The sequence below is a fragment of the Borostomias antarcticus genome (genome assembly GCF_949987555.1).
Source record: "Borostomias antarcticus genome assembly, chromosome: 22".
Taxonomy (NCBI): Eukaryota; Metazoa; Chordata; class Actinopteri; order Stomiiformes; family Stomiidae; genus Borostomias; species Borostomias antarcticus.
Window position 1 is genome coordinate 15,921,508 of NC_140255.1, and position 12,063 is coordinate 15,933,570.

General features: G+C 44.4%; 1 protein-coding gene across 2 annotated transcripts in view; it reads right to left on the reverse strand.

The window, feature by feature from the left end:
• Positions 1-630: 630 nt before the first annotated feature.
• Positions 631-12,063, reverse strand: part of qki2 (QKI, KH domain containing, RNA binding 2) — a 14,694-nt gene continuing 3,261 nt past the window's right edge. The window contains exons 2-8 of one of the 2 annotated variants that reach the window (XM_084456322.1): positions 11,636-11,781; positions 9,336-9,452; positions 8,429-8,572; positions 6,688-6,775; positions 5,027-5,314; positions 4,032-4,106; positions 631-2,249 (exon numbers count right to left, since the gene is read on the reverse strand). In XM_084456322.1, the coding sequence (XP_084312448.1) occupies positions 2,227-2,249; positions 4,032-4,106; positions 5,027-5,314; positions 6,688-6,775; positions 8,429-8,572; positions 9,336-9,452; positions 11,636-11,781 (881 nt within the window). In that variant the 3' untranslated portion in view covers positions 631-2,226. The other variant, XM_084456323.1, reaches the window with a different exon arrangement.

Below are 12,063 nucleotides of genomic sequence, written 5' to 3' on the forward strand. Positions count from 1 at the left end.
AGTGGTTCTGTATCTACAGTTCTAGAGTGGTTCTGTATCTACAGTTCTAGTGTTTCTATATCTACAGTTCTAGTGTTTCTGTTTCTACAGTTCTAGAGTGGTTCTGTATCTACAGTCCTAGTGTTTCTACAGTTCTAGTGTTTCTGTATCTACAGTTCTAGAGTGTTTCTGTATCTACAGTTCTAGTGTTTCTGTATCTACAGTTCTAGAGTGTTTCTGTATCTACAGTTCTAGAGTGTTTCTACAGTTCTAGTGTTTCTGTATCTACAGTTCTAGAGTGGTTCTGTATCTACAGTCCTAGTGTTTCTACAGTTCTAGTGTTTCTGTATCTACAGTTCTAGAGTATTTCTGTATCTACATTTCTAGTATTTCTACAGTTCTAGAGTGTTTCTGTATCTACAGTTCTAGAGTGGCTCTACAGTTCGTGTTTCTGTATCTACAGTTCTAGAAGTGTTTCTGTATACAGATCTAGATTGGGTTCTGTATCTAGTTCTAGTGTTTCTACAGTTCTAGAGCGTTTCTGCCATATCTACAGTATTCTAATATTAGTAGGAAAGGAGCTCAGTGGTAGAATTACGCTACAGAGAAAAAGCAACAAATTCTGTTAGTTTTAATAGTTTAATAGTGTGCTCTTGCTTTCCGGTACAAAGAATTATTCTTACTCAGAAGAATCTTTAAAAAGTTATAAAGTTTAAACACACATTTCTATTTTCAGACACAAAACTGTTTGAATCCAAGGCAGAGAGATATCAGTAAAGTGGTTAATGATAACCGGATAGCAAAAGCCCGTTAGTAAAACAAGACTGGAGAGTCAATTAATGTAATATTACACTGTTAATAGTCAAACGTACATACAGAAGGCACAGTGTGAATGCAACACTGAGATTGATCTGAAAGGCAAGTTAATGCATAGAAGAGAACTTCCAGTATATCAGGAATTTTAAATGTCACATGCATCAGAATGGTTGGCACGACGGTTGATATGAGAGATAACATGGCCAGCAAAATTCAACTATCCATAATAAGGCATACTGTTCTTATCTGAAAATGTCATTTAATGTTATTTTCCATGTATAAAATATATATAAAAATACATTATAAAGGTGCTACAGATGAATTATCCATGTGTTCTATTGAAGGCACTGGTTTGTGTGAACTACTGTAGGAGCAACCAGAGAATTGATCTCCCATGTACAAATGTAACAGATGACTAACAAAATGCAATCAATTTGATGGGTTCTCATAAAAGCAGATACACACATGCACACATAAGCACACACCAATCCCCCCTCCTCAAGAACAAAGAGACACGGTAAAACTCAAAATAACACTGGGTGTGGTGGCCCTGCCGTACTGGTGGAAGATCCCCACAGACACTGCGGCATGCATGGAGAGAACCTAGATGGCACTTTAATACCCCTGCGCAGGTTCAGGTGAATCTATCTCCAACGCCACACTGAACACTCTGGAGACGGGCTAGACCTGATCCATCTGTAATAATGGCATTAGGGACTTTGTATTCCACTAGGAATACAAAGTCAGAGTTTAAACAAAGCCAGCGTTTATTATTTCTGGTTCTGGTTTGTAACATCTGTCCATTATTATTGTTAATAAATAAAGGCATTTTTAGTTCATCAGATTTATACAAATGACATGATGGCAGAGAAACAAAACTTCCTCTGCCCACTTACTGATATGAGTGTGATCCCTCCTGAGTTTGTGTGTGTGTGTGTGTGTGTGTGTGTGTGTGTGTGTGTGTGTGTGTGTGTGTGTGCATGTTGTGTGTGCATGTTGTGTAGATAGGAAAGCATGGCTATATGGTCCAGTTACTCTTCCTAGTGTACATGGAGGGTGAGTGGGCAGGATGAGTTCACACTGTATCAATATTGTTATCATCATGATCATGTTATGGTTCATTAATGCATCACTTGGACCCAGGGCAGTGGTTTGAGGTGCGTCCCCCTGGTCACAGCAGGGGTGTAGCGTGACCTTGTCTACTTTGACTCTGGGTCGAGCAGGGACGCCCTGTAAGGGGGGCGTGGCCATGGGTGGGTCCTGTAAGGCGATTCCCAGAATTGCTCGTCCTCTGGTTGGCTGGTTAGGCAGAGTCAGAGAGGTCCCGTAGTAGTGCTGATCTCTGGTTGGTGGGACTGGGGCGGGGGGCGTGGCCAAGAGCCAGAGCCAAATGGGCGGGTCATCAGTGCACAGAAAGGTCAAGGTCAGGGTTCATGGGTTAGTTGCTGTGCCGGCTAGAGAGTTAGAGAACAGACGGACAGGGGGACAGACACAGGAAAAGGATAAACAAAAAGAGGACACAAAGGAAAAAAGATAGAAGAGAGATTAGTGTCAGCTAGTGGCGTAAGATGACAACATGGCCGACCTGCTGTCCTCACAGAAGCGGAGAGGCTCAACATTATCAGTCAAGGTCGACATTAGGTATCTCATCTGCAGTGAAAACACAGTAGTTTGAGATACAGCACCAGCCATTGATCATAGGGCAGTTATAAATGTGTATGTAGCGCTAATGAAGGAGTTATTATTATTATTATTATTATTATTAAGGTTTTAGGAGATGCCCCTACTGCTAGACGGCACCTGGCACAGACAGTGAACCATGCAGAAAGGGAGGGCATGTTTCAACTGTGGGATCAACACCCTTATGTCTACTAGAGGCACAATAAAACACAATGGAGTTTTAATCTGTAGCAGTAACAGTCTGGATGTCTGGGCATAGAGCAACATGGTCTGGCTCTGGTTCTCCCACTGCTAAACGCTAAAGCTGCATCCAACCGGCTACAGAAGCTAGGAGTCCATCGCTCACAGACAGCAGTGGGATGATAAGAATGTGATTTTAAAAAGGAATTAAGAAATTATCAACAGAGGTGTATTCTAACTACAATAACTTACACTGCAGGCATTTTAATTTCAAGAATTTGTTTTCTCAAACTTTATTGCCTTCCTGTTCTTTTTTCTCTAACAACGAGGACTCTGAGGTCTCGTAACATTACAGCAGGAACAATACCTTCTGCTCTCTCACTCAAAATATGCAGCTCCTATCAATACTTCATTTTGGATACAGATGAATCTTAGGAAGTCTGTTTCCCAAATAAAAACAATGTTGTCTATTGTTAATACTTTCTGTCTCCAATATACCTTCTAATATCTTCTAAGAAAACACAATGGAATGAGAATCTATTATACTTCTTGCTCATAACTGAACATTATATCCAGAAATGTAAAAGAAAAAAATAAAACTCTACATTTGGTATTCCAGTATTACTTTCTGTAACGGAAGAGGCTGCAAAAATGACACGATAATGATATAGTCCGTCTATGTAAACGCAAAGCCTCACACCAACCAAGGTTCTGGATTGATAAGACCACATGGAATAATTTACACCAGAGGTTATAGTACAGGTTTAAGTATGGATCACACACATGGTCTTTTAGTCCGGTCGTAAGGCATACTATAGGATCATACTATACAGTACATATACATGTAGTCATTCTCATAAAAGAGGCCTCTTTGTGTTTCCAGTATGCCTCTGACCCATTATGTACAATAACAAAACAAACACAAATAAATAAAAGAAATACATTGCTGGAATCAAATTCATGAGAAATGTAAGTTTTAACAAAAAAAAGAGCTCGTTTCTTAAGTTGAGTTGTAATTAACAGACAAACCCCAGACTCCAAATGTAGAGTCACACAGAGTTTAGCTACATGAATGGAATGATCTGTTCTCAGTGTGGGGGTCGACCCAGCACCCTCTCCTTTCTGTCTAACAGAGCCTGGACCCTGGATCGCGCTGGGAAGGGCGGTCCCATGCCTCTAGTGTCCTCTCCCCGACTTTAACGTTTTACTAGTTACTTACTTTCCAGTGTCTGACCTCATTAACATATTTGTCTCTCATATCATATATACCCTTTTTTCCCGCACGACACAAACGTAAACTGAAAATGGTCCACACACACACACACACACACACACGCACACGCACACGCACACACATGGCTGGTGAGCTAACTGACCTCTGTCTGTGGTCACTACCCTTTGGTAAGGGTGGAGTCTCATGTCGTGGCGTCGTACCTTAGCGGTCATCGCACCTGCTCACAGCGCCATGATGTCACCAAAACAGAACACACCACAGGTTACCAACAACAGCAACAGTTACATCACACACACATAAACCCAGAGCTTCATCAGCAATATAATGCACTTAAAAACAGTGCTTCACACAAAGAGAGAATTAATATCAACATCAAATTCAAATGGTCAATTTCTAAGACAAAATTCTAACTCATTATTTCATGACAGAGCTCATTTAGAATCCAAACCCTGACCGTTCTAGGGTTCAGTGAGAAGATGTTTTATAAAGACTTTCTGATATCTTATAAAATGTGAAGGCTGTGTGTAGGACGAGGTGATGTCTTATACACAGCCAGACTGTGTGTAGGAGGAGGTGATGTCTTATTATAGTGTGAGGGCCGTGTGTAGGAGGAGGTGATGTCTAGTGTGAGGGCCGTGTGTAGGAGGAGGTGATGTCTAGTGTGAGGGCCGTGTGTAGGAGGAGGTGATGTCTAGTGTGAGGGCCGTGTGTAGGAGGAGGTGATGTCTAGTGTGAGGGCCGTGTGTAGGAGGAGGTGATGTCTAGTGTGAGGGCCGTGTGTAGGAGGAGGTGATGTCTAGTGTGAGGGCCGTGTGTAGGAGGAGGAGGGCCGTGTGTAGGAGGAGGTGATGTCTAGTGTGAGGGCCGTGTGTAGGAGGAGGTGATGTCTAGTGTGAGGGCCGTGTGTAGGAGGAGGTGATGTCTAGTGTGAGGGCTGTGTGTAGGAGGAGGTGATGTCTAGTGTGAGGGCCAGGCCCTGTGTAGAGGAGGTGTAACCCCCTCAGCCTTTGGTTGGGAAAGCCATACCTGCAACACAGGGAGAAAGAGGGTAAGGGACAGAGCGCCTTTACGCCACTAATGTTTATGCAAGTGTGTGCGCGTGTGTGTGTGTGTGTGTGTGTGTGCGCGCGCGCTTACCTAGTACTCCCGCAGAGTCCATGGGGTACTCCAGTATGGAAGGTGCGAGTGTGTAGGGATACTCGTAGGGAGCGTAGATGAATCCTGATTCCTGCGCTTGCTGCATCAGCGCTGCGTGGGGATTGACTCCCGGCATGAGGGCTGAGCTCTGGATCTGACGAATCAGAGGCATGAGCGTGGGCGAGGTGAGGTGGGCGTGGTTTCGCAGGGCAGGGGGCAGGACAGGGGAGGGGCCTGTGATCATGCGCGGTGCCTGGGAGGACGCCAGAGTGAAGCCCATGGTAGCTTCTGGGAGACAGAAGAAAACAGGTCGTCTTTTACAAGGAGGGTCATAGGTCAAAGGCCAACATGGGTGGGGGGTGTGGGGGGGTTCAGGGGTCTGTCCAGGGCACACCAGGTCATTTGGGCTGCGTTCCGAATCACATACTTCCATACTATATCGTATGCCAAAAAAGGATGTAGTATGTCCCAATATATAGTATGCCACATGCAGTATGGCAAAAATACCAGCATGTCCTACTACATCCGGTCATATTTTGCAGTATACAAGCCAGCAGACTTTTCTGGCTATTCTGACCTACAATCCTATGCGCAGCAGAAATGACATCACGTGCTAGTACACAGGTAGGTGTAGTGTACGTTATGATTAATCCCAGCTGTGGACGAATGTTGCCTTATGGACTGCGACGGATGTAGTCAAAGTGCAATGTTATGACAAGGTAGTATGTCCAAATTAGATGTGTACTGCGTGCAAAGTAGTACTTTCTAGGGGCAGCTGTTGTACATACTGGTAGTAAAAAGTATGCGATTCAGAACACAGCCCTTGAAGTGTCAGATGAGGGCAGGTCCCCGTATGTCAGGATAGGGCTGCACGATTATGACAAAAGATAATAATTGTGATTATTTGCTTAAAAATTGTAATTGCGCTTAATAATTGCGATTAATATTTAATATATAATATTAATATATAATAACCAAAATGCTCCCAAATCACGGACGTTGATCCCTTTCTTGCTACTAACTCACTGACCTTGTTTTCGCTCATTTTTTCACTACTCACGGCTGCGGGTACTCTTATGACACTTGTCTTGACCTACTGCTATCGGTCTTCTCAGTGAAATTGCTGCGCACAGCGCACTCAGCGGGAACGCATGTGATTGGTCAGACAGCATAAGCGCCTGTGATTCCTCCGTGTAGTCCTAGCACACTCAATTCAAAGCAAAATTATTAATCACATGAATTGCGGCCTTTTGCGATTAGTTAATCACGGAGGTCATAATCGTGATTTCGATTAATTCACGATTAATTGTGCAGCCCTATGTCAGGAGACATGATGTAACACAATGGGAGGAGATCAGCGTGTATTGCACTGGTCAACAGCAGCCCTGTTTACCTCAGGTTTGGGTCACATCATGCAAGACTAGATTTTGTATCGCTGCGATCTGCATGGCTGCTATCCACAGTTATTATATTATTATATTTATAGTTATTATTATAAGCTTTCTGTGATTACTATTTTTGAAGTTGTTTTTTTTGTTTAATTAAATTCAAAAATACTTTTATATAAGCGTTTTGTAATGAGCTACTTTTTGAGGCATACTACCTCCAGCACTGAATAATAACCTCCTTTCTTATGAGCGTTTTGATGACGTCATCCTTACGTGTCTTGATGTTGGCATCTCTGTAGGTTCCGTTGAGAATGGCCAGCTCCATCAGCTGCATCTTCTTCAGACTGTCCTCTCCCTCGGCCTGCGCACACACACATACACACACACACACATTCCATTTATAATGGAATCTGACCCCAACCCTCCATACACACACTAAAAACAAACACACACGGCGGCGTCCATCAAGTGGACTTGGCTTCAGTCTTGGGTTACAGTCTAGTGAACAGCTTGTATGATTTAAAACTACAGCGCGAGGTCAGGTAGGTTAAACTAACCGCTACTATCACTTTACACATGCGGCCCGCTCAATATCTCCACAGACCTGTCACCTCCACTGTCCATCTCAGCAACTGTCAGTATCATTGGTGGTCAACATGTCAACAGCCTTTCACAATGACAAGCTTTGTACACATGAAGGATTTTAGAGACAACTGAAACGTTATTAATTTGTAAAATGGCGTCTACAATGGGACTGAGAGAGATATGCAGCAGAGAAGGGTGATGTCATTCTGAGAGCGCTGTCTGTATGATGATACAGCAAACGGGAAGTCAGAACTCAAGACCAATTGCGACATATGAAAATAGACACAGAATGTGGTAGGTTACTCAATACTGCAGGGCGAAGGCAAATGCAATTTGTTTTGGAGGAGGTGCTAGTAGTGCTAATGTAGTCAATATCCCACATTAGCATATCACATCTCTCATGTCTTGCTTGGCCACACAAAAACACAACACTTGTTTGGGAATAATTACAGACCACCAAGACATTACGGTGTGTAGAATTCTGCCAAGAAACAATTATTTGCCTATAGACTATAGGCCTACAGGTCAAAATAATTGTCAAAATAGTTTTGATTTAATTTCACTCAGGAGCGGTGACATTTTCTGAAGTCTATGTGTTAACAGTTCGGGCCTACTACCAGTCCCACGCCTGGTTGTCAGTCTTGTGTTCACTGCACCGAGAAGCCTGCATGGATGCATGAACGACTGGATGAAACTGAACATGCTCTACTCCCTCTGGACGTGAGGAGTGGTGGTGCAGCTGTTTCCGGGCCGTACCGCGGTAACGCAGAAGAGTAAACAGATCATCTGTGGGAACATCAGAGGAGCCTCGACGAGAGGAGTAGGAGACGTGGCCTGACGGCTCGGGGGGAAGTGCGTAGGATGGGGTGCATAGGAACATGCTGTGTGTGTGTGTGTGTGTGGGTGTGTGCGTGCATGTGTGCGTGCGTGTGTGTGCATGCTGGTCTCCATGTAGGGGGGAGTAGGAGGGTGAGAGAATGTGAGAAATGTCGTAAGAGATAGAGAAGAACACTACAGCCAGTATGAGGGACTGGTGTGAGAGGACAAGACTGAACAGAGAGATAGATGAAGAGAAAGAGTGATAGACTGATAGTGAGGAGATAGAGTGAAGAGATAGAGTGGTGGAGTGATAGTGAGGAGATGGAGTAATAGTGAGGAGATAGAGTGAAGAGATAGAGTGGTGGAGTGATAGTGAGGAGATGGAGTAATAGTGAGGAGATAGAGTGAACAGACTCTCCATTCATTCCCACAGCCTTTCAAACAACCATGGGTTACCATGGTGACTCCTTTATACATGTTCCCCAATTACCCTAACCAGTCTTTCTCTCTCTCACACCTCAATACACACACACGCACACATACACACACACATACGCGCATGCACTCACACACACACTTCTGTTTGTGTAGGGAACGTCAAGGTACTCACAGCTGGGATGAGCAATTTCTTGACCTCTGCTGTGGCTCGCTGTAGTTTGATCTGGGCGCGGTTGTGTGTGTCCTCCACCGTGATCAACACATGGAGGTCCTCACTAAGATGCTCCCAGTTTGGTTTCCCTCTGTTCAACTCCTCCTGGGGCACACACACACGCGCGCACACACACACGCATGCACGCACACACACAAACATGCACGCGCACACACACACACACACACACACACACACACACGTATGTATTTGTGTCCAAATAGTCCATAACCGTTGAAGCAATCTTGTAGTTTATCGTTGAGTTTGACATAATTTCAACTCTCTGTGATTGTTTTCTCTCACTCCAGTCCTCTCATCTTTTTACCTCCCTGTCTTCCTCTTTCTCACATCTACCTCTTCCTCTCTTCTTGTCTCTCTCACATCTACCTCTCTCTTCCTGTCTCTCTCACATCTACCTCTCCCTCTCTTCCTGTCTCTCTCACATCTACCTCTCCCTCTCTTCCTGTCTCTCTCACATCTACCTCTCCCTCTCTTCCTGTCTCTCTCACATCTACCTCTCTCTCTTTTCCTGTTTCTCTCACATCTACCTCTCTCTTTTCCTGTCTCTCTCACATCTACCTCTCCCTCTCTTCCTGTCTCTCTCACATCTAGCTCTCCCCGTCTCTCCCTGTGTGTCTCCCCTGACTCTGGAGTGTGGGTTGAGAATGTTCTAGAAAGAGGAAAGAATGCTGGACTTGCTCCACCTCCCGTTTGGCTGCCGCCTCTGGCTGACTCCAAACATCAGGGGAACAGAAAACACCCCTCAAATCAACGCAACACATCTTACTGTGTGTGTGTGTGTGTGTGTGTGTGTGTGTATGTGTGTGTGTGCGCGCGCGAGTGTGTGTGTGTGTATGTGTGTGTGTACCTTCTTCTTGTCCCTCATGGAGCCTTTTCCTCGGACCATGATCTTGCAGCCTGTCTCCGCCTCCAGCTGCTTGGCTGTCAGCCCCCTTGGACCCAGGATCCTCCCTACGAAGTTAAACTACACACACACAGACACACACACACACACGCAGATTGACCCAGGGCTATACGATTCACACTGCAGTTCTACCAGCCCCAAGTTAATGTCTGTTAGAACACGCGACTAATGTTTACGTTCTAGACGTTAAAGTCGCACAGAAATGAAAAAAGCATTCTGTCCCATTTTGGTTCACATAATTGGTCATGTGTTCACCTATTCAACGATGTATGCCAAAAAAATTAAAAAATTCTACTTTTGTTGTAATCTTATATCAAAGTATATAATTTCTTACTTCCTGGAAAACGGTAGGTCACGTACCATTACGACACCAGGTACCTTAGATTTTAGGCCAACAATCTCACGACATCCACCCTGCCAATCAAAACGTCAACTACTCTGCAGCCTCAAGTGTTGAATATCCCTTGCAGCCCATTTCAGGCGGAAATACGTCAAAGTACGGAAGCAAGATGTTCTCCAACTTCCCTTTCTGTGCGACTTTAAGAGCAAGCAGCAACATTAAAATGTCACCATCTCCCTATTGTCAACTGACTTTTTCGACCACTCAGAAACATTACAGTTTCCACCCGCGACCAGTTTGATCTTTTTAAATCTTTACTGACATATTATTGTTGTTTTAGTTAGCTATGATTTTGCAAGGAATAGTGTAGTTACGATTTCAGTTAGAAGCCTAGCGCCTACTGTAATGATCTGTTGAGTGATTGAACAACAAAAACGTGACGCAAAGTCCGTTGTTTACTTTATCCCAGTTTCACACAGGAAGCTTTTAGTGTGTTAAGTCAATGTTCAGGAGATAACCCTGCAAATTTAGGGCCAGCAAGCCCTAGGCTGAAGTCGGTGTTAGCCCACTTTGGAATGTGCCAGGATGGTGCCATTGTGAAAGCTTTCTTAGCCTGGGCCTAACAGCTCCCTTAGTCTGGGGCTACGAAGATTCGAAGAATGTGTTTAGCCCCAGGTGCAGTGTGTGAAAAGCCCTGTACATGCATGGAATCAACTCAGCATTCTTACAACAAAGTTAAACTACCAACACACACACGCAGTCAACACCAGACACACAGTAACAAACAGTGTTTCAGAATGGAAAAGAACATTTAGTAAAATGTGTGTGCATGTGTGTGTGCATGTGTGTGTGCGTATGTGTGTAGGTGTGTGTGTGTGTGCGTGCAAGACAGGAATAGCTCATTATGTATTGGCTGGTGGTATGGCAGGACAGCAAACGCTCTCTTAACCTTATCTGTCATTGAAGCTGGGAGATTAACTAGACAGCTGCCTCTGTCTCTCTCTCTCCCCCACTGTCTCTCTGTCTACCTCACTCCAGGTCTCTGTCTCTGTCTAACCTTAACCCTGTCTCTCTGTCTACCTCACTCCAGATCTCTGTCTCTGTCTAACCCTAACCCTGTCTCTCTGTCTACCTCACTCCAGGTCTCTGTCTCTGTCTAACCCTAACCCTGTCTCTCTGTCTACCTCACTCCAGGTCTCTGTCTCTGTCTAACCCTAGATCTCTGTCTGCTTCTGTCTCTGTCTCCATGTTGATCTCTCGATCTCTCTCCCCTTTTCATGTCACTCTGTCTACTTCTCTGTCTCTCTGTCTCTCTCTCTCAGATCTCCCACACTCAACTCCAACTAAATATCTCTTGTCTCCCCCATACTCAACTCCAACTAATGATCTCTCTCACCCCCACACTCAACTCAAATATCTCTCACCCCCACACCCAAGTCCAACTAAATATCACTGTCACCCCCACACTCAACTCCAACTAAATCTCTCTCTCAACACCCCCACACTCAACTCCAACTAAACATCTCTCTCACCCCCACACTCAACTCCAACTATCTCAGCCCTCCCACACTCAACTCCAACTATCTCAACCACAACTCTTAACTGTTGTTGTTTTCTTAACCTCCTCCTGTTGTGAGGGAGAATGCATTCTCCTCATTCTTAAAGACACCCTCAACACAGACACACTGGCGAGAGGGACTACTCTATATATAACCCTGACCTAATCTGTTCCACTCGAGAGTGTGTGTGTGTCTGTTTGTGGCAACAGCTATTTTATCATGTGAATGTGAGCACCAGCAGCAGCACTCCGTCTCATCACTGTGGTTCCCTTTTGAACCGTGCAGTGAAAATACCAACATGACAACTTAACAGAATGCGGCAGAGCAAAGGTTGGTCCACTAACGTCAGGGTATTCTTTCACCGGCACATAGAGCTTCTCCTGCAGCTGTGCCACCGGACCAATGGCATCAGGCAGCTCCTCGGAGTCCCGGCCTTCGCTGACGCCCCCATTCACATCATTATACATGTCCTTGCGCACTCTTCCAATCTCTACAAGAGAGGGAGTACAGGAGGAAGAGAACAATATTAGAATGGAAACTTAGTTGGGGATCTTAGTGCATTACAGAGGTAGAGGAACCAACTCTTATCTTACCTTGCTATGTATTTTTGTTGCGTGGTTGTATTTTTTTTTTTTGTGGACCCCAGGAAGAGTAGCTGTTATCATTTGTAACAGATAATGGGATCTTAATAAATTAATGGGAGACACTACAGTCAAAATGGTGTTTTTTCTTCCGAAATTAAAGTTTCAGATTTTTCTATATTCTTCTACTA